Source organism: Falco rusticolus, chromosome 3 (assembly GCF_015220075.1).
Source record: "Falco rusticolus isolate bFalRus1 chromosome 3, bFalRus1.pri, whole genome shotgun sequence".
Classification (NCBI taxonomy): Eukaryota; Metazoa; Chordata; class Aves; order Falconiformes; family Falconidae; genus Falco; species Falco rusticolus.
Genome location: NC_051189.1, coordinates 112,454,197 through 112,481,235, shown reverse-complemented (window position 1 = coordinate 112,481,235; position 27,039 = coordinate 112,454,197). Strand labels below are relative to the sequence as shown.

General features: G+C 45.6%; 2 protein-coding genes across 11 annotated transcripts in view; one reads left to right on the top strand and one right to left on the bottom strand.

Annotated features, from left to right (window-relative positions):
* The window catches only part of PIK3CD (phosphatidylinositol-4,5-bisphosphate 3-kinase catalytic subunit delta), a 50,363-nt gene extending 24,693 nt beyond the window's left edge, over positions 1-25,670 (top strand). For 5 of the 7 annotated variants that reach the window (XM_037382253.1, XM_037382251.1, XM_037382249.1 and 2 more), the window contains 21 exons: positions 1,120-1,348; positions 1,751-1,980; positions 2,829-3,008; positions 3,652-3,801; positions 4,125-4,214; positions 5,269-5,490; positions 8,589-8,685; positions 9,089-9,219; positions 10,082-10,141; positions 10,358-10,525; positions 11,333-11,454; positions 11,608-11,751; positions 12,567-12,666; positions 13,512-13,690; positions 13,895-14,004; positions 14,606-14,684; positions 14,938-15,105; positions 15,893-16,016; positions 17,663-17,808; positions 18,065-18,197; positions 18,760-18,897. In XM_037382253.1, coding sequence (XP_037238150.1) covers positions 1,120-1,348; positions 1,751-1,980; positions 2,829-3,008; positions 3,652-3,801; positions 4,125-4,214; positions 5,269-5,490; positions 8,589-8,685; positions 9,089-9,219; positions 10,082-10,141; positions 10,358-10,525; positions 11,333-11,454; positions 11,608-11,751; positions 12,567-12,666; positions 13,512-13,690; positions 13,895-14,004; positions 14,606-14,684; positions 14,938-15,105; positions 15,893-16,016; positions 17,663-17,808; positions 18,065-18,197; positions 18,760-18,897 — 3,000 coding nt within the window. Of the gene's footprint in view, positions 1-1,119; positions 1,349-1,750; positions 1,981-2,828; positions 3,009-3,651; positions 3,802-4,124; positions 4,215-5,268; positions 5,491-8,588; positions 8,686-9,088; positions 9,220-10,081; positions 10,142-10,357; positions 10,526-11,332; positions 11,455-11,607; positions 11,752-12,566; positions 12,667-13,511; positions 13,691-13,894; positions 14,005-14,605; positions 14,685-14,937; positions 15,106-15,892; positions 16,017-17,662; positions 17,809-18,064; positions 18,198-18,759 lie in introns of those variants that run through there. The other 2 variants (XM_037382248.1, XM_037382255.1) reach the window with 2 other exon arrangements.
* CLSTN1 (calsyntenin 1) overlaps positions 24,003-27,039 on the bottom strand; it is a 39,952-nt gene continuing 36,915 nt past the window's right edge. For 3 of the 4 annotated variants that reach the window (XM_037382258.1, XM_037382257.1, XM_037382259.1), the window contains one exon: positions 26,301-26,630. In XM_037382258.1, coding sequence (XP_037238155.1) covers positions 26,436-26,630 — 195 coding nt within the window. In that variant the 3' untranslated portion in view covers positions 26,301-26,435. Of the gene's footprint in view, positions 26,631-27,039 lie in introns of all 4 variants that reach the window. The other variant, XM_037382256.1, reaches the window with a different exon arrangement.

The window sequence follows — 27,039 nt, the reverse complement described above, 5'->3', positions numbered from 1 at the left end:
CTCACCTGAGCCAGCCAGTCCCCATGCTGGATTTTTTCATTATGAAAGCTCTTGTGTATGCATGTGCAAGCAGTAGTCACCCCCAAACAGTCAAATACAAATGCTGGACTGACTCAAAGCAATCAGGATACCATCCCAGCCTTCCCTTGCCTCACAGAAATTGAATACTGAAAATTTGAAATGGTAACTAAAGGATTTTTCTTAGTGCTTCATTTGGGAAATAAAATGCTGTAGTGAAGCCCTGTGTAAACAAAGTGTAGCTGCTTCCTTATTTCCCTGGCCAGAAGAAGGGTTAGGGGAAAGTGAAGGAAAACAGCAGAAAAGGTTTTCTCTGCAGTAGCAACCTGGCCTAGATGAGTCACAGATCACAAGGGACAGAAGCACAGTGCCAGATTATTCCAAGGTTTCTCATGCTGCAATTTTCAGATGAAAAAAACCACACAAACCCAACCAAAAAACCTGTAAGTAGAGCTGATTGTTTCTAGCTGTGAGGTTACAGCTCTGTTTTACAGCCAGTGGGCACACTGGGTCAGATTGGAGGCCCAGGGTTTTGTCTGCTGTAGCAGGCGCTTAGGGTGAGAGGGAAGAAATGGGTTGCGAACAGTCGTGTGCAAGTGCCATGCACTTGGGAGCAAAGGATCTTTGGGAACCGGGTAGTGTTGAGAAGACTTGGGAGAAGTTCTTGGCTCTTGTCACAGATTTTGTGTTACTGGGGGCAGGTTTCTCAACCGAATTTTGCTTCTCGTGGGAGTAATACCTCTGTTTCACAAGGCTGGCAGTCAGCCAGTACTTAGGTGAGGTGTTCAGGTGGGGGCTACGTAAATACCCAGGCTGAGGGATTTACTTTGCCTGAAACAAATGTCAAGCATGAAAAAAGGAAGTCAGTTAATGGCACGTAGAAATGAATCTACCCAGCAGTTCAGCAGGAGCTGGAGCCACCAGACCTGGCTGAAAAGCTGCCTGCGACTGCAGGCGCGGGAATGCCGTGAGCAGGTTTGGCTGAGCGTTGCCTTTGCTACGTGGCGTGCCTTGGGAGAGCGGGGCTGTGGGGCGGCAGGAAGAGAACGTGAGGTTCTGGCAGCGCAGCTGTCCTCTCACCCTGCTGTTGGTCTGGCCCAGGTGGTGTGGAAACATGCTCAATATGAGCCACTGTACCACATGCTCAGTGACCCCGAAGCATACGTCTTCACGTGCATCAACCAGACAGCGGAACAGCAAGAGCTGGAGGATGAGCAGCGGCGGCTTTGTGACATCCAACCCTTCTTACCGGTACTGCGGCTCGTGGCTCGAGAAGGAGACAGGGTCAAGAAGGTTATTAACTCCCAGATCAGCCTGCTCATTGGAAAAGGTTAGTTTCCCTGTTGCTGGTCTGGCCAGGAGTGTGGCAGGGATGTCGGCTGTAGGTGAAGCACAGGCTGTCCCAGGCAGCCTTGCTACGTATGGAATGGTGGTGGAGCCCTGCCTGTGCCAGTGGCAGAGTTAGAAAGCTTGGTCTCTGGTGGACCTGGTAAGGGAGAGCAGCGTGTGTGCAGACCATCTTTCCTGCTGGCAGGGGCTATAGTAATTGAGTTGGTGCAATTGTACATAGTAACAATAAACAATTGCTAGTAGCTTGGCTGACTCTTCTCCTTTTGGCCAAATTAAGCATGTGTTTGGGAAGAGTGTTTCACAGACACTTGGTTATCAAAGGCTCATTTGCCCCATTGGGTGCGGGCGCTTATTTAGCCTTTCTCTCTTACTCTGCACTTAGGTTTGCATGAATTCGACTCTGTGCAGGATCCGGAGGTGAATGATTTCCGCACCAAAATGTGCCAGTTCTGTGAGGAGAGAGCAGCAAAGCGGCAGCAGCTCAGCTGGGCAGCTTGGATGGAGTACAACTTTCCCTTGCAGCTGGAGCCCATGGCCAAGGGCCTTGGGACTGGCTCTCTACATATCTCCACCAAGAACATTTTTGTCAACGTCAAGTTTCAGTCTGGCGGGGTAAAGCACAAACCTTTCTGTGACAATGTTTAACTGGTTTGTGCTTTCCCTTTGGGGACCTTTGGGCATTTGGAGACAGAATAATGTATGCGTGGACAGTGTTGCCATGTGTTCAGTGTTCCATCTTCATTCTCCAGATTCCTTTGCCTGTGGAGATGGTTGGGAGGGAGACTCTGAGCCTCCAACCAAGGGAGCTGTTCCCCTTCCTGAACATGCGTTGGGTCAATGGTTAGCTGGTAGCTGAGGTTGCTGCATGTACATGTGGTGGAAAGCTTTTTGGTTTGGGGTAGGAGAGGACCACGGAATCCAATATGTGCCTGTCGTTTTGAAGCCCAAGAGTCTGCTCAGCTCATGCTCAGCATTACGCTGCTTGCAGGCATTGGTCTGTGTTGCCTATGGGCCCTTGTTCTTGCCTGCTACCCTTGGTTAATGTTATTTTTGCATGTTGTGCGGGGGCATGAAGGCAGGAGCCACCCCCATGGGACAAGGGCCTTCCAGAGCAGGGTGTTTGAGCATGGTGTCCCTAGCCACACTCTGCCTGGCTGGTGGAATGGCAGTGGGAAGATTTTTAGTGACTAGCAACCACATGAACGGGTGATTCTGCTTAAACTGGCCTTGAAGTTCCTGATTCCCAGCCTTGCGCTTGTGCTCCTGCCTAATTTGGCAAACACCCCTACTTATTTGCTAGTGTGTGTATGTCGGGGTGGGTAGTTCTGCCTTCCTATCCTTCTCTTTACCGTCAGCAACAGGAATGTTGTTGCCTATCTGCTGAGCTAATGCTGCTCCTTGTGCTGATTTCAGCCCTTTGCTGGTATTTGACAGTGTGTGCTGTGTTGTTGGGATTGCAGGAGAGCTTCACTTTCCAGATCTCCCCAAAGGAGTTCCCCATCACATTAATGAGCTATGCTATCAAGAAGCAGGCTACTGTCTTCCGCCATGAGACAGTGGAGAAGCCAGAGGACTATACCCTGCAGGTGAATGGGAAATGTGAATATCTCTATGGGAACTACCCCCTGTACCAGTTCCAGGTGAGCCTTGTGTCTTGCTTTATCAATGAGTCTGTTCCCATATGGCCTCCTCTTGCTGGGAGGGTGGATTGAGGTATGTTATCCTCCATCCAGGAGGCAGTGCTGTTTACAGGGACGCAACACATCAGTGGCAAGACCTGGATGCTACTTAGGGCAAGGGATACTTCTGGAAACCTAACAGATCCTTGTGTTTTGAGGGCTCGTGCTCAAAGCCTGTCCCTCGGTTCCAAGTACTGTGTAAATGCATTTATAGACTATGGTTCTGGAAATGTCGTCTTGATTGCATGGTGGGCTGGGGGTTCTCCTCCTGAAAGTTGGGCAAGTAATCCCGTATCCTGTGTTGGCCTGGCAGGGCAAACTGCTGTTGGGAGCGCTGAATCCTTCTCGTTTTTTTCCCTGAATGGAGCCACTTGAGCCAGTCGATGAAATGCCGACTGTAAAAGGCACTTCATGTTCTCAGGTCTGGCAGTGACTGGCAGGTTTATTAAAGCAAGAGGAGATACGTTAAAACTGAATTTGGATTGTTGCTGTGTCCTTTTCTTACTCCTTCCACCTCTTTCTGCTTCAGCCAGTTGTGATCTGCTTGACTGCTCTTGCCAACCTGGTCCGTTTCATCTGTGCTGACTTTATCCTCTCTTTGCAGTACGTTCGCAGCTGCCTCCACCGAGGCCTGACACCCCACCTGACGATGGTACACTCCTCCGCTATCATTGCCATGAGAGACGAGCAAACCAATTGTATTGCCAGCCCCCCAAAGACAACTCCCAAGCCTCCCCCGCTTCCTAAGAAAAAGGTAAAAGAGGGGACAGTGACCCAGTGGGGTCACCCTCAACTCATCCATTGATGGAGATGCTGATCTTCTCTGGGAACAGTAGCTGGTTCTCCCTGCCTCCCTCAGGACAGGTTCCTGGCTAGGGTCTGAGAGCTGGGAATTGCCAATCAGCCTTCCAGCTTCCTCCGCAACTTCCCTGCTTGTCACAGCCCTAAAGCTCCCACCTGCAATGCAATGCTCTGTTCTGTTGGAGCAATAAGCATGCGATGAGAGATGAAGTCTAGCACTGGCTTGAGGAGTCTTGGTTGCATCTATTTCTGATTGGAACCCTTTTCTCTTTCTAGCCAAACTACAGCTCTCTCTGGTCCTTAGAGCAGTCTTTCTACATTGAGCTGGTGCAAGGCAGCAAGGTCAATGCAGATGAGAGAATGAAGGTAGGTACTGACTCACTTTGGGGTTTTGGTTTTGTGTTTTGGCTTTCCCAGTTGCATCTGTCTTGCTTGTGTGGTGAGAAGGCAGGGGCTGACAACTTGATCTCACGTGATCCTCCATTCTGCTTCATTCAGCCTTTGGCCAGTTTCTAAACTGCAGCACAACAGGAAGCAGAAGGGAACTTGCGAGCCAGCAGCCCAGCGATGTGTTCTTAAAAACACTCCACTGCAAAAATTTCTGAGGAGCAAACAGAGCTGCTGCCCTGTGCTAGTATCTGTTGCTTGACAGCGATGTGGAGGGGCAGGGAAGTCTGCAGAAAGCAGAGGAGGGGAAATTGGGCTCTGGAAGGGAGAGCGATGGGAGAGGTGGTGACTGGTAAAGTTAAGACAGGATGCATTATGCAGCAAAGCCCTGGGATTTGCAAGGGGATTGCCACGGAGGGGGAGCAGGCGAAGGAGGAGGTGGGGAATGGCTGCCCTTTGGGAAAGGGAGGAAGCAGGGCAAGAATGTATCGCATACACAGGTGTTCTGCAGGGCAAAGCGCTTTATAAAGAAACAGGCAATTGAATAGTTATTTCTTCTGCCCAGTGCCCCATCATTTGCAGGGAGCTCCTCCTGTTGAGTACTCCTGTAATTCAGACTAGCCAGCAATGCTGTAACAAGAGGTGAAGTTGGGGATGAGCTCGGCCTATCAGCTGTACAGTGATCGGGCAAGAGGAGTGCAGGTCTGCAGGCAGATTAGCACCCGCAGACAGCTCTGCGTGCTGCACTGCAGGCACAGCTGCTTGCATGTGCCCTTCTCCTGTGGTGCTGATGTGCCTGGCATAAGCACTTGCCCAGCTCTTGGTGTCTGCCCTGCTCTTTCGGCATGATAGGTTCCTGAGCTTTTGCAGCTTTTTTGCTTTTTGCATGTGTCAGAGAATTGGGGAAGAGACAGAAGTAAGGGCACCCTGCTCAGGGGAACAGATGCCCTGTCCTGTTCCTCTTCTAATCGCGTGTCTTCAGTAAACAAGTCCCTCTGGATTCATGGTATTCTCCTGTTTCTCCTTCCCTCAGCTGGTGGTGCAGGCAGGTCTCTTTCATGGCAATGAGATGCTGTGTAAGACAGTGTCAAGCTCTGAAGTGAATGTATGCTCAGAACCAGTGTGGAAGCAGAGGCTGGATTTTGATATTAACATCTGTGATCTTCCCCGTATGGCACGGCTCTGCTTTGCCCTCTATGCTGTCATCGAGAAGGCAAAGAAGGCACGTTCCACCAAGAAGAAGTCCAAGAAAGCTGTAAGTAAAGCCAGTGTGGGACTGAGTGAGGCTTACCAGTGCTGGAGGGCACAGGACACTGTTCTGAGCTACATGCCCATTGCTTTCAGAAGAAGACTTTATTAATAAGAGCTTACAGATTGATGACCAGTAACTTCTTCAACAGGAACAGGAAACTGATGAGTGGCTGCCTGTAGGAAAGGTTGTTTAAATGTAATGTCTTATCCAGAAAGACCATTAAGAAACATACCCAGCATCTGAATGCACACACAGAGGAATCATGTATATTAATGTCCCTGTTTTGCTGTTCTGCAACTTCCTTGTTTTGTAGTTGAGGTTAAACCATCTTCTGTGTTGCATCTTCTTTCTAGTAAGGTCTTTTATGCAAATCCCCCATGTAGCAAAGTAACAGCTGAGAAGGGGGAAGAAAATGGGGAATGTAAACACTGGTTACAGCAAAGCTTTAGGTGAGGTAAAATGGAAGTGCAGAATCTTCAAGGTTGCTGTTCAGACACAGCAAACTGGGGACAGGAATCACTTTGGAAGCTCTTGTATTGAGCTTCTGAATGGGACATGTAGTGATATTTCTCAGTTTCTTCACCTCTACTCCAAAACTTCTAGCCCGTTCATAATTCAGTAACTAAAAGCAGGTCTCAGTGCAGCCTGTAACTGAATTGCTGGAACTTAAGCAAGATGCCTCTAGCTTTTTGCATGTGAAGAGCGTTCTTTATGGGCAACAAATGCATTTGTTCCTCTGCAAATTACACTTTTTGCAGCCACAAAAGCACTGTTACTGTGCTGTAAAGATAGCATGACTAATCCTCTCTTTTAGTAGAGTGGAGAGAAATGAGAGACTGATAAATGTGATCATAGAAGATTTTGGTCTCAGTTCTGCTAACTCCTTTTCACTGCTGGGAAGTTCACTGAGCTTTGTTGTGTTGATATCAATAGGGTTCTCAGGGTTACAGAGCACTGATGTCTGGGGAGCAACAAGCAGCCCATGAGTCCTGCTTGTGTGGACCTGTTTCTGGGTTGGAGACTTCAGACAGGAAACATTTTGAGACCAGGACCAGGATCAACCTTTTTATTGTTTTTTTTGCTTAAGAATAGCAGAACTCCAACTCCTGCTGGAGGCTTTTGTTGAACAGAATATCTGATTCATCCACAGGCTGCATTTTTGTGGTCACACTGGAATAATTTTCAGTTTTGAAGCAGTCAGAAGGAAATCTTCCTATTCTGATTGACAAAACAAAACCACCCTGGTTAGCCGAGATGTTAAGAGGATCTTGTTCATGTGTGTTCTGGTACTGGTGAGAGGTGAATAGATTCTGGTGAGCTCTTAATATAAAATCACAGTATTTGCTGGAGCTGAGCTCTGCAGAAATGGATTTTTCCACATGGTCAGCTGCAGCTCTGAATGAGGTGCTCAGATCTCATTTAAAACGATTGGTAAGAGGAAGTTACAGTCAGAGTGCAGCTGATTTTTGTTTTTGATAAATAATTTTTTTGCTTGCTTTGCTTACAGTACTCAGAGGTTAATTACATGCAAGTTGTTTGTCTGTGCAGACTGTCCAGAGCAGATAAGTGGGACTAAATCATTTACAACCACAAAAACTGGCACGTTTGCGGACTGGCTGGGATGAGTCAGAGGGTTAGTGTCGCCCAGAGGGTTGGCTTTCATCTCTAAGTCATGCAGGAGATATTTCTGTCCTTACAGTGCTGAATCGTTGCTTTGCTGGACTTTATCCACCAAAAATCTTGCATTTTGGCAGGTGCTGCGCTGTGATGTCATTTACTCTGTTAGAAAAGGTTATTGCTGGTGGGGGCGGTTGTTTGGCCTTTCTTTATGATCTAGAAGCTGATGTCTCAAATGGGATTTTACTGAAGATACTTAGTCTAATTAAATCAACTCAAAGCTTTGCGAGAGGCCACTTGGAAGCGATTAATTTTGTCGCATTAGAGGAGAATGCTGACTTTGCTACTTCCACCAAGTCCTTTGGTGTACCTTCGGGGTAAGCCTGATCCGTCCTGTAGAATGTCTCAGTGAACAAGATGTCTTGCTGTGGTTCCCTTCAAATATCATGGGTGCGTCTCACTAGAATTTTGCCTTGTGATCTCTTTGCAAGTCGGTCTGTGTGCTAGCATGTGCTTAAGCCTTGGTGTTTTCTGAACAGCTGAGTGAAATGCTGGTGTTGCTCAAACTGTCGTATGAAGTAAACTGTTCCATTTGGGGAACCTGACTGCAGGAAATCTTAGGTCATTTGTGGAATATGTCTGTCTGCTCTGGTGGCAGGGAGCTGGGTTAGAGCAGGGAGATGGATTCTCTCTCTTGGCTGTGTCCCAATTGCTTTACTTGCTGGAGTTTCCCGCCTCCAGATTAAGACTGGCTTGTCTGACTGGGTTGGATTTGTGGGTTTTATTCAGGGGTGGGGGTGGGGGGTGGGGAGAGAGTGGGGGGGTATGGCACTGGCAACATAAAGTTGGATTTCTATAGGTAGGTTTTACTATTGTACAAAGGAGCCAAACCTTTTCTTCCCATTATCAGATATATCTAGTGTTCTTTGCCTAGTTTTTTCAAGTTGTGCTGTGTTGCCTGCTTCAAAATCAAGGTGGTTGTTCTTCCCCTCAGACTGTGGAGTGTTAAAGTATGTGTGTCACAGCTCCTTCAAATACCCAGTGTAGAGTTGCAAGGGCTTACTGGAGACTTAGGCACTCTTCAGCAGTGCAAAATATTGAGTGATGAAGTTTTAGACATAGTTGTGTGCAGCACTACACAAAAGACCCCAGGTTTTGGCAAATATCTGAATTTGATGCCATCTTGTACTCTGATTTTAGGAGAACTTAAAAGGTAAGCAGACAGGCATGGCTGCCTAGGGTGGTATATTCTTCACAGCAACTCTTTGGTGAGGGGGTGCCTACATACTCTGGAATGGGAAGTTACATGCCTGTAGCAATTTGCAGACTTGGAAAAGATCAAGATTATATAAATCCTTATTTCTGGCTGTTGTGAGGGCTTGGCTTTGCATGGGGATATCTCACTTTGTTCTTAGCTCTTCTCATCCCTTCATCCAGCTTTTGCAGTTGTAGCACCCAAGTGAGCTGCTTCCTTTGCTTTGCAGGACTGCCCGATTGCCTGGGTGAATGTCATGCTCTTTGACTATAAAGACCAGCTGAAAACAGGGGAGTGCTGCTTGCACATGTGGTCCTCCTTTCCAGGTATGTCAGGTGATAGAGCTACTGCACTGTTTTGCATCTTCAGCCTCCACCACAAAGACAGGAGCCCCGCAGCGTTCTGCTTTGTGGTCCAGTAGTTGTAGGAGGGGCCGTAATAGTTCAGACTAGCAGACCCAGTACAGTTACCGCTCTATATTGCGACAGCATCTAGAGCCCTGCTGAGGCGAAGGCCTTGTTGTACTTGGTACTGCATGTATGGTGTAAGAGGTTGCTGTTGTCCTAAAGATGTCATGTATACTTCGCTTCTGAGAAGTCAAGAAAATGCAGTGAGCTGCCCAGGGCCAGGTGGTGTCCAGGGATGGAGCTGGAAGCAGTCTGTTCTCTGCTTTCTGGACCAAAGCTTCAGAACATTTGGGTTCATGGGTTTATGTGCTTTGCTTTTCAGATGAGAAAGGGGAACTTCTGAACCCCATGGGCACGGTACAGTGCAACCCCAACACAGAAAGTGCAGCAGCCTTGGTCATCTGCTTCCCCAGCGTTGCATCACATCCTGTGTATTACCCGTCGTTTGAGCAGGTAGGAGACACAGATGCTTTTTTGGGGAGGCACAGAAATTCCCTAGCTTTGCTGGTGCCAGGAACATGGCACTGTCTCTTGGGTAGCAGTCGACAGGGACTGGATACAAGCAAACTTGATTAATAGATAATATTAATTGAAAATTTGACTTTTTTACTTAACTAATGGACCTTTGAGTGAATACTTTTCCAAGCTGTGAATTACTGAGGTAAAGCTGCTTTCGTAGGTGAGCATTTGTCTAAAAAATGAGTTTAACTGAGCCGCCATTAGGTGGCATTAGGCCCTGTAGGAAGGAAGAGGAGTGAAGGGGAAATGGGTGAAAGTAGAAGCTCCTTCCCTTTCAGCACAGTGTTGACATGCTGTGTGGTATGGGGATTTTCCATCCGTCCCTGCAACTGGCCAGACTCTTCAAGTAGTAGAAGAAAGAAAGGAGATCTGCTGTGCCAGGGACATAGATGCATGCTGCCCCACGATGCATGTTCTGGCTCAGAAGCTTCAATGGATTGTGCCAGTGGGCAGCATGGCTTGGGTGGTGCTGTCTGCTTGGCAAGCGCATGGCAGTGCTAAGAATCTGGAAGGGCTCATGTTCACAGGCTATGGGGTGTGCGGATGTGCCCTTTTCGGGGAAAGGGCTCGTCCCTTCATTCTTATTACTACCAGGGACGAGGCTCTATGGGCAGTTAGGTTACACCTCTGAGCAGGGTGGTCCTGCCGAGGATGTGACCTACCCTTGGGCTGTGACAGGTGTGATTCCCTTCCCCAGAGGTGGCAAGTGACTGATCTGTAATGGCCTGAAGTGGTGGTGAACTAGAAGTACAGAGGGAATGAGGAGCCTTTCTCAGTCTCTTTGTTTGCATCCTAGCTGCTGGAGTTGGGGAGGAATGGAGAACAACCCCGTGCTGCACCAGAAGATCCTGAGGAGGTGAGTCTTCTGGCAACAGTTTTTCAGCTACATGCAGGCTATGTGCAAGCCTGATTTCACAGGCCAAGTTACATGTTCCCCTGTTACCCCTAGCCAGCTTTTTTCCCCCCAAACTGGGTCATGCCCTAGTCCTGCAAGGTTTCTCTGGGCTGAGCAAGTTCTCTGGGTTGAGACTGAGCCCTGTGTATGCTCTTTCCTTGTGATTCCCATGAGCAGAGGCTGCAACTGAAGGAGATACTGGAACGGAGGAGCCACACTGAACTATATGAGCATGAGAAAGACTTGGTGTGGAAGATGAGATATGATATCCGTGACCAGTACCCACAGGCTTTGGCAAAGCTGCTTATCATCACCAAGTGGAACAAGCATGAAGATGTTGCCCAGGTGAGAGTGCTGGGGTTGGCAGCCAGGGCTCCCTTTTTGATCCATCTCCTGGTATCTATCTATGTTCCCGTGTTATGTTTGGGAGGCAGCTTAGCAAGGGATGTTTCACAGTGGCCCTGTGAAGGTAGGTTTGACATCACTGAGGCTGAGGAATATTTTCTGTTCTCAACTGGTCACTGTGCACGTACGCTGCGTGGTACCCAGCTGAGTTGAGGTTAGGTTCTTCTGGGCTCTGTTCAGCTCTGTGCACTGTCCCAGACTCATTACTGACCAACAGAGTCTTGCTTATTCCCTCTTGAAACTGGAGGCAAGAAAAAAAATATCTGTTTAATTCCACGGCAGAAATAGGATCTAGATTGTATAGTCTTAACTGATAGAGACCAGCACAAGCTACCTGAGGGGGTCAGTGAATCTCTTCCACCAAGCGGCAGACATCCATTAGGGCTGGTGTTGGTGCTGCTCATTCCTCCTTACTTCAGGAGCTTTGACAGGACCTTCTAAATGGCCCTTTCTAGTCTACATTATTATGCTGCAGAAAAGTGCTTTTTCCAAATTGCTCATTACGCTAATTGTGGTACAGCAAATACAACCCTGCCGTGGACTTAGGTGGCTCCACCTGTCAGCCTTGCTAGAAAATTTGAACTGATGTTTTTTGACCTGGTGTCTGCAAACTTGCTCTGAGGCATCTATAAATAGTGACACAGCCCTCAAAGAGCTGCTTTTCCATCAGTAGAATTTTAGATTTATACCCATTGTCATAAAAAACTTGTTCCTTTTTTTGCTTTTTTTCCTTTCCCCCCCTTACAGATGATTTCTCTGCTTCAAACCTGGCCAGAGTTGCCTGTCCTGAATGCCTTGGAGCTGCTGGATTTTAGCTTTCCTGACCGTTACGTTGGCTCCTTTGCTATCAACTCATTAAAGAAGCTGACGTAAGTGCTATCCACAAGGGATATGCAGAGCCCCTTTCTATTTACGTTTAGTGCTGCTGAGGGGACTGCAAGCAATCTGACAGTCTTGTCTTTACAAGTACATTTGTTGCAGTAAAGATAAATTTGTCTTGGCTTTTTCCATTCTGTCCACAGAGATCACGATGTGTTCCAATACCTGCTACAGCTTGTCCAGGTGCTTAAGTATGAATCCTACTTAGACTGTGAATTAACCAAGTTCCTGCTGGACAGGGCGCTATCCAACCGCAAGATCGGCCACTTCCTCTTCTGGCACCTGAGGTAAAGAGCAAACGTTTTGGGCTTTTTAGTGATCAAGTGAAACCAGCAGTTACTGGTTTCCTCATTGCTCTGTGGAGTGAGGTAGCAAGCATGTCTGTATGTATACATGCCGGGGTATTTATTTAAAGGCTGTCCATCGGCTAGTGTCTTTCATCAGAGCATCAGTGGGATATCCTTGTCACCACCAAAAGCCAGGAGCTGTAGCTTTTGATGTTGGGAGGCTGAATAAAGATTATTCCAGAAGGACACAAAATCTTTGTTTGCTTGTTACTTTTTAATTTTGTTGTGGTGATGGTGTTTGGATTAGGTTTTGTTTTCAGAATTTTTTTTATATATATATGTACACATGCCTGTGAGTTGAAATTTACTTTGGACACCTGTGGCCACCTGCCAGTTCTGGGCTATAGGCTCCGAACTGTCCTTGCTCCTGAAGTAATGTTCTCAAAGGAGTGGTTAGCAATTTAGTCATCCAGAAGGATGTCTCATCACTTCAAGCAATGGTTTTGCTACATCATCTTCTGGGGTGGGTGCATTTTTTTTTTCTTCCCCCTCCCCAGTACATAGAAAGACTAATATATATAAAGCTTATATATGTATGTAAAGATACATATATATATATAACTAATATGAAGTTTATATAGTATATATATTTAATATATTTATTATTCATGTATATCTATAAAACTTATCTATGTATATATATAAAGCTAATATTCTGCACTCTCCTCTTCCCCCCCCTTGTGCTGGCATGAATGGGAGAATTAGTCAGTCACTGCAGTGAGTCACAATTGCTTTAACCTCCCTTCTTCTCTTAGGTCAGAAATGCATGTTCCTGCAGTTGCCTTGAGGTTTGGCCTGATCCTGGAAGCATACTGCAGAGGCAGCACCCACCATATGAAAGTTTTGATGAAACAGGTAAAAATTGCTTTCAGCGATAAGGTTGACTTCCCTCTTCCTTGGAGCTAGTTCTCAGCTTTTCCAACTTAATGTTATCAATAATACAAAAAAAAGCCCTATAACTGCTATGTTGGTTTTGGCATATCCTATTAAGAGCCGAGACTTCCTCATCACATGTGACTTTGCTCATCTCTTACTCACCCACACATGTCCCACGCGACTATGTGTCTGGAATGGTTTGAAGTGTTCAAAGACTGCTGCTGTTATTAGATGAGTTGAATGAGTTACCATTTAGTAGGGGCTGATCACAGCTGGTTGTCTGATCCAGAGCAGTGCACTCTTGCCTTCACTTGCTGTGTGGAGGTAATCCTGCTCTTCACCCAGTCTCAAAAACTAATCTGTTATCCATCAAGGATCACTGTACCTGATTCACAAGTGAGGGACTCGCCTATACATGAAGTCATATCTAGGATGTGCCCACAAACCAGTGCTGCTTCTGTTTTCAAGACCGAGTGGCATTTTTGCATAACTCTCCAAAAGCTTCGAAGGGCAAGGGCTATAGGTCTCAGCTCTCCCAGCCAGTGCACCTCACTTCTTCCTTTGGTGCTTGATAATGTGCATTATTCCTGGTGCAGTCGTTACCTTGCAGTGCATTTGTGCCCAGCAGAAGATCCATGACTGATTATGGATCTCCCTCAAGCAGATACATATTGCAACCAAGCAAATTTAGTAGTGAAATTGCCACAGGTTGAATGGAAGATAAGAGATACAACCAAGGTTTACATTTCACAGTAGATGTTAATAGTTTTTAAACCTCCAGGAATTTCCCTTGTCAACCATTTTCCATCCCTCTCTTTGTTCAGGGAGAAGCACTCAACAAGATGAAAGCTCTGAATGACTTTGTTAAAGCAAGTTCTCAGAAGGCCACCAAGCCTCAAACCAAGGAGATGATGCATGTGTGCATGAAGCAGGAAACCTACCTTGAAGCACTTTCCCACCTCCAGTCCCCCCTGAACCCAAACATTATCCTCGCTGAAGTTTGGTAAGGACGATAGCTGCCTCTCCTAACTTGTGCTGCAGACTTTTTTCAGCAGTAGAGTCAGGCTTCTGGTTACCCCACAAGGTCCTCTTTTCTCCTGGAAGTCACCAGTGTGTTAGGATTTGTAGATGCTGTTGAATTTGCAGCTTAGATGGCCACTTTTTTAATAAATGGAAACTCTGATGGTAATGTTTTTGTTTCCTCTAGCGTGGATCAGTGCACCTTTATGGACTCCAAAATGAAACCTTTATGGATTGTGTTTAATAATGAAGAGACAGGTCGAGGTGGTGTGGGTATTATTTTTAAAAATGGAGATGGTAAGTCTTTAAAGGAAATGTTTTCACAGGCATGATAGTCTCAAATATTTATTATGGTGAGTGGGCCTAAATATGGACCATGAAGATGTTATGTGAGGGCCATCAACATGGGGTTTTTTGACAGTAATCTGGAGATGTAGTAAACTCTTCTCTAGGTTGCACTTGCATTCCTCTTCATTAGAGATTTTAGCACAGTAGTAGCTGCGTACCCTTGCACAGTAAAAAGAAACCTGATGTGAGGTCGGAAGGAGCTACAGCAGTCCAAGCTTTGTAGGGTTGGAGGGGCTCCTGCTCACTGTTGTATCACCTTGACTGCTATGGGAAGAGCTTTGGCAAAGTGAAGTAGCACATACCTCCGTTAGTATTATCGTGTGTGAGTTACGGTGTCGGGTATGGTGGCTTTACGCTGTTACTGCACTAGTAGACATTGTTCTGTGCTGATGTTCTTTACCAGCTAGACCTAGCAAGTGACAAACTTGGCAAAGGTCCCTCTAGCAGCCTGCTTCCTTCAGGGGCAGAACAAGCAGCACCTGCAAGAGCACAAGAGGAGGAGAGCATGGGAGGTACTTACGACCCTCTTTTCTTTTGTAATACTGCACAGATCTTCGTCAGGATATGCTGACTCTGCAGATGATCCAGTTGATGGACATCCTGTGGAAGCAGGAGGGCCTGGACCTGAGGTGAGTCACATGCGCTCACAGTTGTCCTACTGCAACGATGTATCATGTGTGGTGAGGCCGTTTTGTCTGCAAGCTTATTTTGTCCCTGACAGGTCTGTGTAGTATTCTGTGAGCAGCTAGTCAGGTTTTGTGGTACTGAGTAGAAATGCAGAGTAGGTATGGAGCAGACGTGGCAGACAAGGGAAAGCTTAAAAGTCAACACAACCCAATTCTGGGCAAGATTTCAGAGGAAGGGTTTCTTTCATCTCTGCAGGATGACCCCTTATGGCTGCCTCTCCACAGGAGACAAGACTGGACTGATAGAAGTGGTCATGCATTCAGACACCATTGCCAACATCCAGCTGAACAAGAGCAACATGGTGGCCACTGCAGCCTTCAACAAGGATGCACTGCTGAACTGGCTAAAATCCAAGAACCCGGGGTAAGTGGGCTTACCTTTTACTCAGTGCCGTTTTACTGCTTCTTTTCATCTAGAGAAGTTTCTTCCTGCTTTCCTCAGCTTTTTCCTTCAATTATGCATATATTTCCATGCTGTCCTATGATATCGATGGCTGCTTCCCTGCCTGGCCCCATGTGGATCTGTATGGGTCCTGAGCAGAAGTGGAGGCTTCTGGGTTACTGTGTGCAAGCTTTTTTGATCTTCCATAGCCTAAGGTAGCACTGTCCCCAGGCTGGATCCAAGCCTTGATCTTGCCCTTGGCCCTGTTACTTTCTCCAGAAATAGTCAGTCAGCATGGGGGCAGCTGGAAGGAGATGCAGGAGGGGTAATGCCAAAATGGGGAGGTGAAAAAAACAAGTGGCTGTGTTGCTTGGGGGTTTACTAGATACAGAAACACACAGCCACAACACTCACGCTGCTCTGAAGTAACAGGGCGCCAACAGGAATCATTCTGGGAGCACACTCCATCTTTTGGATCTGTGAAGATCTGGGAATGAGTTTATCTAGTAGAGACCAAACCATTTTTGTTGAGGTAGTGGACATCCCCTTATCCAGACCCCTCCAGTTACAAGAGAGTTGTTTTTTCAGCTAGTTTTTGTAAAGCACAGGTGGGAGTACTGCCTCTGGAGAGCACTATGGGAAATTCAAATGCGATTCCCTTACCTTCTGCAGGTTTGCATGGGGGAAGCTATAAAAACAACTGCCCCAGTGGTGAAATACTACTGTTCAAAGTAAAATTCTCTTTCGATCTTTTTCTTACCCTCTTTAGTGATGCATTAGAACAAGCTATAGAGGAGTTCACTCTGTCCTGTGCTGGGTACTGCGTGGCAACATATGTGCTGGGGATAGGTGACCGGCACAGTGACAACATCATGATCCGGGAAACTGGACAGGTACGGGGATTTGCTGCTGTGGTTGAAGTACTGGAAGAGGGGCATAAATGCTGCTTAGCAGGGGACAGACGCATCCCAGTCCAATCCTACTGCTGAGGAGTGTGCCTCACCTTCCAGCTGAAAGGCAGACTGGACGAATATTCTCAATAGCTTCTATCATTAAGAGTGTAAACACAGTTCTGTAATTTGAATTACAATTCGGTAAGCATCACTGGCATCAGCTGCTGCTGTTAATACCTACTTTGAAATTACAGTGGAGCAATTCAGAGCTAAAATTGTCTGCAGATGCAAACTCAAGCACTGTACTTACCAATCTGAGGACTTGGCTTCAGCAGTCACAAATTGCTTCTAGTTGCTAGGTAAGATCCTCAGTTACTTATCCAAGCTGATAGATTTATAGTCTTCCTCCTAGAAAAAATGTTTTGATTTAAAAAAAAATGAATGCAAGTGATCAGCATGGTTTTAATTTCATGTTGATACCTGTACTGGTTCCTCTACTCCTCTGCTCTGCAAGAGTAGCTTGGAAGGAAGATAAAGGGCAAAACTAGGAAAAAGAAAATCCCTTTTTGACAGGATGTGTACTAAACTACATCAATAATGGTAAAGGGGGAAGTCTACGCTGTCTTTCTTTCTTACTTGTGAATTCTACAAAGCCTTGAACAGCCCTGTGCTAGATGGTGCAAGGTAAGTCTCCCACAGGTCCAGTGAAGTCAGCTAGTTAGTATTTAACAGTAAGAAATTGGCTGCTGATGTTCTGAGACTCATCTTGCTCAGGTAGGTGCAGCTGCCTGCCTGCACTCTTTCTATGTAGCATCCTGCTCCTCTACATCTTATTCCCGTAAATCGAGCGGTCATGGTGAAAGAAACCCACTAGTGCCTTCATTTTGGGGTCGCAGTAAGGACAGGGGCGCTGTGTCATTTGCTAACAAGACACTAACGCTGTCTAGCAGCAGCCCCCACCTAGGGCTGCCTCTCCTCCACATTTAGCAGAGGCCACTCGGTTGCTTGTCCCCTTGAGGGAGCCGATGCCCTGCGGTCCGCAGCCCTGGGGTTTGGATGTCGGGGGTTTACAGCAACTCTGCAAAAATCGCCAGGGTGTGCAAAATTGCCATAGTGCGCAAGGTTCTGCACAGGATCCTCCTTCCCACCACTGCACGAGGGGTGCGATGACTTCACTGTGCTTGGTATTTAAAAAAAAAAAAAAAAAAAAAAAAAAGGGAGGGGGAAAAAGCCTTACCTGAGCAAGGAATATTTTGTGGCAACTTCAAGACAGGACATCTTTCCACACGCTGTCTTGGACTCAGGCTGCATGGGTAGGGTGCCCATTTTAGTTCCCTTTCTGCTTCTACTAGTGCCGTGCTACAGCTTTAGAAAAGCCAAAGCCAGAGATTTCTTCAGATATACCAAGTATTGGATAGACAAGTACCTTTTCTGTTCTGTCCGTCACCTAATGAAACTAAAGAGTATCTTGGGAAGTAAACGCTGCCTCTTATCCCAAAGGAGTGCTGTAGGAGAGGTCATTTTTCTCCCTCCCAAACTCCTATGGTCATTATCTTTTGAATACAGTAACTGTGAAGAGAACACAACATCTGTCAGCTATAAAAGATACTATTCTGAAAAAAAAAATAATTCTTCCTTCTTTCCAGCTGTTCCATATTGATTTTGGTCACTTTTTGGGGAACTTCAAGACTAAATTTGGTATTAACAGAGAACGAGTTCCTTTCATCTTAACCTATGACTTTGTGCACGTCATCCAGCAAGGAAAAACTAACAACAATGAGAAGTTTGAAAGGTAGGTGTTAGTAGTTAAATTTGACTTAAGCTTTTTGAGCTCCAAGTTTTCAGAATTTATTTCTGAATCCAGTGATAAGTAGCCTATAGCTGTCTACACACACAAAAATAAATAAGTATCTACCTGTTAGAAAGGGTGAAAGAGCTTGGTAGCCATCAGTGCAGACAGCAGGGTTCAGACTAATACGTAGTTTTGCTTTATGAAATGGTATAGCTTGCAGTCTTCATGCCTTTGCCTCGTCTGCCTTTCTGAACAGATTCAGGGGTTATTGTGAAAAGGCCTATATGATTCTGAGGCGCCACGGTCTCCTCTTCCTGCACTTGTTTGCACTGATGAAAGCTGCTGGCCTGCCGGAGCTCAGCTGCTCTAAAGACATTCAGTATTTAAAGGTAAGAGAAGCAGAGCCCAGATACAGTTATAAACCAAATACCTGCTCTTGTAGCTTGGTAGGAGGAGGAGTTCAGCGGGGAAGGGGCTATTATCAGAAGCAAGTGAGTAACGTCTGGCGTTCGTGGTGAAGGACATAAGAAATGCCGGGTACGGCTGCTCAGGAAGTAACTTCAGATACTTCAGCACAAAAGACAGTAGGTCCCTTGTAGAACCAGCTTGTGGGAAACAGAGCTCTGCGGTTGTGATTCATTCCCTGTTCCCAGCTGGCCTCCTAAAGTACAACCGCCTAGCCCTGGCCAGCTGGAAGTGCAGCCTTCTACAGGTGCACTAAAAATCCTTCTGTTTCCCTGTGCCCAACATAAGCATGTACTTATTCAGCGGAATGAAAAAAACTCATGCAGGTACAGTAACAGTTCAAAACAGTTCACGGCTACTTGTTTCCTACTCGGTGCTCTTTCTATGGAGTTATTTCTTAGTGAGTAAACATCTTAGTAGTTGAGCAGTTAATTGTTCAGTTGCACTTTCAGCGAGGCTACACTGATTCCTGCCTCTTACCTTCAGGATTCCCTGGCTCTTGGGAAAACAGATGAGGAGGCACTGAAGCACTTCAGACTAAAGTTTAACGAAGCCCTGCGAGAGAGCTGGAAAACCAAAGTGAACTGGCTGGCACACAACGTATCCAAAGATAACAGACAGTAGAGCAACACGAGCCTGTCCACTTGCTCCAAGAGAATGTAATACCTGCACTGAGTCTGGCAGTTGTAGACAGGTTTTTAAAGACTGATGAATGTTGCCATGTTGAAGATCCCCCACCTGCGTTCCCAGAGATCAGACCTTTCCACAGGACTGAAAAATTGTTGGACTGTCATCAGCCACATAATCATGTCTGCTGTAGATCTTTGGGGGACAAGGGAGAGACGTGAGGCAATAAAATTACTGCATACAGTGAAAGGTAGGTAGATGTACTGTACCCTTAAGGATGTGTTGAGCTTCAAATACACCTTCTAATGGAAGAGTGCAGGCAGTTGCAACATCCTTCTGGCATGTTCATGTGCGTATTTCTATTTTCTTGAAAATTTAGCTGACCACTGAGAACCTTCTATCCCTGTAGTTCTTATACTATAGCCCGTCTTCTAGGTCCCTACTGTTACAGCTCAGTGGCATTAACTTCACCATGTGATTGTGCCTCCTACCCTGTTCCCATGTACACCAAGGTAGGTCAGCTTAAATCACCACTGGAACAGACTGGGACAAATTGTTATACTCTGCATTGTGACAGGGTGAAAATACCCACGCGGTCACACTGCTCGCGCTCTGCTACAGAGGCCAGAGCGTTCTGAAACTGAACTGGAACCCCAGTATGGCTGTTGAAACACTGATGCCACAAGAACAGGCTTGGATTGGCTGGTGGGAAAGCAAACAGAAACACCTAACCCAAGTCAGACTTCGGTTCAGTCTCAGCAGTTCCTGGGTTTCTGCAATTATTCTGTTTTTAAGCCTGAAAACAGTAAGATTGCTTTTTCAAAATTGGCACGTAATGCTGGTTGCTACATGTACCTCCTGTTGGGGTGCATCAGGGCTGCTTTGCCACCTGGTTTCCCTGCAACGCGTGCGCGCAGGGCGCTGGCCTACACCTACGTAACGGCAGGGACACAGCACTAACTCCAGTGTCAGCTGGGACGGATGGCACCGTTCTGTGCCCAAGTCCTTTGGCCAGCCTGCCTTCCTGCGTAAGGGCAGAGGAGTGCCGCATGAGTGGGTTTAACACTGAAACACACACCGTAAGTTGTATCTCAAGTCTCATCTTCTTACAAACACATTCCCTGTTCCTTTCCGCACTTTTCCTCCTTTCAGCCATGCTACACGACTCCTTGTCTGTTACTGGAGCTGGTGTGCAAAGACTGTCCCTATGGGGGTCAGCCAGAGCGCAAGCTGCCGTCCTCTGGGCTGGTATCTAAATCAAACCGTTGACTCCAGCCTCCTCCCGTTCTCACTGCCACCTCCCTCCCAGGCAGGATCTATCCCATCTCCCACAGGGTGCTGTGATCAATCACCCGTTTCTATTCATGTGTCGTATTTTTGTGTCCAGCTAGTGTCCTCACCTCGTGAGCAGTTCTGGGCACTGCTGTTGCACAGGGACAGATGAACAGGAGCCACTGCTGCGTCACTGCTGCCACTCGGTGCCTCCCACGGTAGCAAGGGATGCACCTCGTAGGCAGCCTACGGGTCCTGCCGGAAGACAGGTGGAGCGGTGTGGTTGGTACCTGCGTCCCTTAGCAGTCCCCTGGGGGTCCACCTCCCCTTTCCCCATGTTCTCCGCATCAGGTTCCTATGGAGGTGCTGCCATTCCTGCCTTTTAAGGAATAGCATAGTGTAATTTTCAAGACACCCCTGAAGCTGAATCCTGTATTTGATTTGTATGCCCTTAACTAGGTTGAGCAATTTTAATTTACTCACAGAACTGTTTTTTAAACTTTTTTTTAAAATCTACATAAGTAAGCCCAAGTGAAAAATAGACATTTCAGATCCTGTTTCTCAGGTGACAAGAGATGCATGTACTGTCAAAAATGATACACTACTTTCTGGTGTAAACTGAGCTTTCATGTCTAGTTTGAAATTCCTACAAAACCAGCAAGGTTAAGGCAGAGACTGAATGGGCCCGTTTATTTTTAATAGATCTTCCCTGTCATGGGATGACTTTGATTAGATGCTATTTTTACATCCAGCATATAGGCACAACTCATTCCTGACTTTCAGCTCTTTTTAATACTTAAAAATTAAAGTAAGTTCACTTTTTTTTTGGTGTGTTAAGAGGACAAGTTCAAATACATTAGCTCTGCAGCTGACAAAGAACAAAGTTAATACTGCCTTAAAAAAAATAACTTCTACCCCAAGCAGAAGTCAATAGTAGTAGGTAACGCTAGAGGTTTGGTCAGTGAACGAACACCTTTAATAAACCCTCCCCTCGTTCCCTTTACATACAAACAGATATGAGCAGATTATGGTTTAGCGTTATGCTGTTGCTAATTTAAATTCTGATTTAAAGTGCCCTTTCCTTTCATAAAAAGACATTATGCTATAAAGGCTATTCTATACTGGTTTGTATACGTCAATATAAAGCTCTCATAGAGCACCTGTTACTAGAAGCAACAGTTATACAGAAGACAATTGATTTTAACTTCACAGAACCCTTGGAGATCCCTTGTTTCTACACCTTTCAAATGATACTGTATGTGACTGAGAAGGGGCGAGAACATTTCAAGACAGAAAGGTGTGTACCCTTCCGAGTGAGCCCAGCTTACTTACCAGCACATTCCTCTAACAGTTCTTCAGCATACCCAGCAGTACAGACGGTACGTTTGCAGCAATTGCTCTTGCTGTATTGGCTCAGTTACAGACCCAGCTTAGCCAGAACTGAAAGCTCGCTTCACGTCTTCGTGTAACTATGCATTTGACCATAACACTAGGAAAAAACCACCGTGTAAATGTGTTCAGATTGACCTGCAGGAAAGAAAACTACTGTCTATCTTGACTGGAGCCAGCACTCTAGAACTGCTGCTGCTTCTAGAGATCAGACTAAAAGAAACTTCCTGCAGCCTTCGCGTGTCGTCCTCAGAGGTCAGCTCTCCGCAGTGGGCTGTAACTGGCCCTCACTCGTGGTTCTCCTGAGTCTGGGGTATTACAGTCGTCTTGCACTGCACAACAGACAGCGATCGCAGGTTTCAAATAAAGTCCTAAACAGTGAATCCGTATTTGCCATTTGCAGTACGGTACTATGAAACTAAACTGGTTAAGATAATATCAGAGCAAACAGTCAGGACCTATTTTTGTAAAGCTGTTTTAAGTATTAGAAGAATAATTTTCCTTTCCTATGCCAGATTATAGCCTCAAGCTTCACAGGCTAGGAGGGTGCTGAGTGTCACGATTTAAACTAGGAGTAGGAAGCTTGTATCTCTTACATCCAATTATAAAAAAAAAAATCCATAACCATGACGACTTCACAAATGCAGAAATTTCCATGAGGTAGCAAGTTACCGCCCATCAGCTGCTCTCCCACGACCGACAGCAAGTCTGTGTCTTCACAGCACGATGCTGCTCTGCACCAGCTGACCACTCTGTTGCTCTACCTTGGTTTTTTTCCCCCAGAAGGACAGGTCACGCGATGCTCACTCCCAGTCAGCGTGCAGGACTAATGCACACCGCGCCTGGTAAGCGCCTTGTTCGTACCACGTTGCCAGCCCTCCAGGACAATGCTTTTAAAAGGTTCCACCATTGTCCTCTAATGATTTGGTGCCATCTTTTGTAATTTGAGGGTTTTGTTAAGAGCCCGATCTGTGGAGACCAAGCATTCTGCAACCAAGCTTAACGGAGTATTTAGAAAACTGGCCTCAGTCATGGAATAAAATAAGGTTGGCGGGGATTCTCCTGAAATACTTAACAGGAAATGCAAAAAGGAACACAGAAGCCCAGCACTCAAGCTCTAACAGTTGGTTTGATTTTAGAAATATGGTAGGAGTTAAGAGCTCTGTTCGTGTTGATCAGACAGTGAGAAAAAGAGTCCTGCACTCATCTAAACCACTGCTGCCCCGGCAGGGAGAGGCAGGCACTCACGACCTCTTTGTATTCCCTCTCTCAGGGGCATGCCCAGGTTTGCTTCCCTGCAGCCACACATCTTTGCTCCATTTTAGAGAACAGATCAATATTGTTATTTCCTTCCTTATTAAATTAACGGAGCAAAAAGTATGCAACAGTATCAGGCCACGTGCAGGCTGAGAAGCACCAAACCACAACCACATCAGTGGTTTGCACATTCTTGTGGAAGGGAAGAAACATGCTACAGTGAATGGAGAAGCAATTCTCAGTGTTGCCACAAACTGGTAACTCGGGCCGCTGCCTGTTACACTGCAGCGAGGCAGCTTTGCCCAGTCATCTCCTTCGTCACCCTCACCTACTTGGTTTACAGGCTGGCAGCCGTACATGCCCTCAGCCCTTGTTTTGGTAACGTTTCCGGAAAACTCAGGCCCCAATACCATTTTAGAGAAGCACAGCACAGCAGTGGCTCGTGTCATCCACCCTTCAATTTCAGAAGTGCAATAATACAAGTTGTATCGGTGTAAACTGCAGGAACTGCGCAATTCCAAAGGCGTTTCTCCACCCAGCACGGTTTTAGAGAGAGGTTACTTAAGTCTAGAAAATTGACTTACCTACAAGAAGTAAAAATACCAATGAGTCAAGTGGACCTTCTTCCTTGTACACCCCTGGAGCAGCATCCTGAATGACACTCCTGGTGGCTGTATCAGGTAGCAAAGGACCTCCGACTCCAAATGTCCAATGCAGCAGCTCACCTGACAGTTTTCAGCAAGTTGAATTGTACTGAAGATGGAAACTTAAATCACTTTTGAAAATATTAATTTCACTATAAATAGCTTCTGATTTTATAAATATGCTCAAAATGATACCCCTTTCTATTTATTTAGAGACGTTTCTGTGATTATTTTTTTTAACTCTGTACAAACTGATTGTGCTTATTCTGTTGCCTTTGAAAAAAGAAGTATTTTTTTAAGCCAAGCCACAGTTCTGTAACAAGAGAATGTTTACATGTTTAACGTTTCATTTGCTTTAGGTACATGTTTTGTAAGTAAAAAAATAAACTGATAAATTGTACATACATGCTGCCGAAGTCTTAACTGTGCTTTAGAGATCAATGAGAACAAAACTCTTCTACCAGCGGAAGCAAATTAACACAGTTAATATAACTTGAGTCAACTTTGTTCCATTCAGTAAAAAAATAAATGCAAACAACCTTTAGAACCAGAAATTTATTGTAGCTTATAGACTTTCCAAACTGACCTGTTACCAATATACACATCTGAAAAGTTATACCCACAGTGGCTACAACTGCATCAGGATGTTTACAACCTTTCAGTCATGATCAGTTTTGGTCTAAAATACAGCAGCTACAGCAACAGTATATGGAAGGATAAGTCTTCTACACATTAACACAGGACAACTGTCAGACATAAGTTAAAAGTTTCCCAGTTTACTTAAAACTAGCAGTTATATTTACCACGTAGAGTAGTCAAAACCATTTCCCCATTTTAGAAATCTAAAATTTTACATAAAAAAACAACCCCAAAAAACGGTAAGCTAGTTGTGTGGGTTCTCTTCCCTGCTTCCAGGTCCATCTACTATTGTAAAAGGCACTCCGCAGCCAAGCGTTACCCCAGATAAAACCCACCACTAGATCCCATTACACACATCACTAGATGAGAATAGGTCTGCTCTGGAAATCAAAACTATAGAAACATTTGGATCCATCCTTATCTTTTAGCTCTTTGAATTATGACCCTTTGTGCCCTCACCCGTTGGCTTGCTTGTCGCTCCTCTAGCACGCGTGCCCAGTGCAACATCTCCCTGCTGCGTCCTGTCAGCCGCCCAGCAGCCTGCGCCGCGCGCGTGGCCTGTGCGCCCCGGGCAGAGGTGGGCTACACTCAAGATCAAAAACCGAACTTTGCTTACCATGCTGAGGAGGGAACGGAGTCCTAGTCCCCTGTTACAAGCAAAACAAGTTACTCTTTTTAATCCACCTCCAAACATAAAAACCAAGTGAGCAGATACTCATTATTCAAGGCTCTGCGTAAGACCAAATAAAGTTAAATAAACAAGACCTGCCTTACAAAAAAACTAGCACTCTCCACCATGGGGGTCATTCACTGATTTTTCGTACCTTTCTGCTACTTCTTTAGAGAAATCCTTTGCAGTTCCCAGTTGGAACTTTGATCAGAAACAACCAAAGTCATCTGGACTTGGAATAGTATTTTACCATGATTCCCAAGGTCTTCCAGTTGGATAATGTATGCTATAGCTTTTCACCAGCAGGTAAACACAATTACTAAGTGTAAACAAAGGCTTAATACACCGACAGTCCAAGTTACCGTACAAGAGGCTACAGGGAATGAGCAGGAGTGTGTTTAATAGAAATGACGCCAGCTATGTCCCAAGCTCCCCCCCCGCCACCGGATTAGAAAAACTGCACAGCCAAAAAGCCCCCGAACGCCCGTCCGTGTAGGCCGGTCGCCGAGGTGCACAGGTACGCAGGGCTCGGGCTTTCCGGCTTCAGTCACCAACGTAACAAATCCACCGACTACATCAACAGCCCGCCCTGTCAGCGGTACGGACAGACCATCGCTGTGCTACAGGCAGCCTCACTGTAACTAACAGCAGCTGTGGCAACACCCCACAGCAACTGCACAATAATTCGTCCACCGTCCAAGTAGTGTTTTTTCCCCCAATAACTTAAAAGCCCTTTACGCCAAGACTTAATTGGAGAAAAGGAAAAAAAAAAAGAAAAAGGTAAAACAGACCACTGTATTGCACAGGGCAGCTGAGCCTCTGCAGAGGTGCCTAAAGCCTTTACTATTTCTCACAAGTTTGTCTGTTCCCTCTGCAAAAATAAAGGAGATTAAAGAAAAGGAAAGAAAAATTAAAACAGAGTGGGGCATGAGCGAACATGGCAGTCAAGGCCAATGACACTGTATTACTGAAACATCTACACTAGATAACTGTGCCCGTGCTCCTGCTGCAGTAGTATGAGCTTTGTAGTATTTCATGCTGCATGGTTTTTTACTTTAGCATGTTTTAAACCCCAGACCCTGTTTTCACTACCACAAATGACATAATTACATAATTCCAATATATTTACAAAATATTAAAAAGTCTGTTAATCTTCTACATATTAACCTCATTCTGCCACTTTACACATGCACTAATTTTGGGAAAAAAATTAAAAGAAATCAACAGGCTGAAATGAGCAGCTTTACCCTCTGTCAACAAGCAATCTTTGCATCTTTTAGAAAAAGGAACAAAGCCAAGTTTGCTTCACTGAGCAAAATGACAGTCCAGAAATTCATGTGCAATGGCTACAGATCTGTAGAGTCACTTAGCTGACATGACATGAAGAAAAAAGTGCAAGGTGGTTCCTCACATAGCGTAAAAAAAATCCAGTCACTGAGGCATGGCTGAAGGAAAGGAGGTGCTAACCACAATTCTAGAAACAGCATCAGGAACTAGCTGACATAACACAAACACTGGGATGTGTGTGGCTTGAATCTACTGGCCAGAATGAATTTTTTTTTTTTTTTTTTTTTTTTTTAAACACCATGAATCCTTGGTAACAATGGAGTGTATTACAGTGGAGTCTTCTAGAGCAGAAACAAAGACAAAGGGAACAGCTAGAATCAATAACTGAGGGTAGAGTCATCCCATTCCAGCTGTTGCTGTCTGTTAACATTCTGTTGGTCCTCCTCCTGCTCGCCCTCTTCCTCCTCACTGCTTTCAGACTCTGCACTAGTGATGTCGTCTTCTTCTCCGTCCTCACTTTCTTCTTCCTCCTCCTCCTCTTCCTCTTCACTGCTGTGTTGATCCTCATAAGTCTGTTAAGACAGAAATTAGCTGTTGAAATCATACTGGCCAAAATTCTTTTCATTCTTTGGAATTCAGGCACCAGGCACTGTATCAAGAAAGAGCTGTTACAGCTGCCTTACTGATTTTAGGAGTTCAGCAGTAATTAGGCAACCAGGAAAGAAAAAAGGAAGGAGCGCTCTTTAAAATAGCTTTGTAACATTGCTATCAGTCCTGTCACGCTAAACACTTCTGATGTGTGATCCAGTATCTCAAATTCTACTGGAAAAAGATCCTTCAGGAGGGCTGCACAAAGAACATTAAGGTCACACATCTCTCCTCTTCCTGATTTTCTAAAAACGCAGATGTCAACCACAGAAGAAGAAAGCATCGTAAACAGAGATATTTCAACAATAAATTCTTGCAACTTTGGAAAAAAGC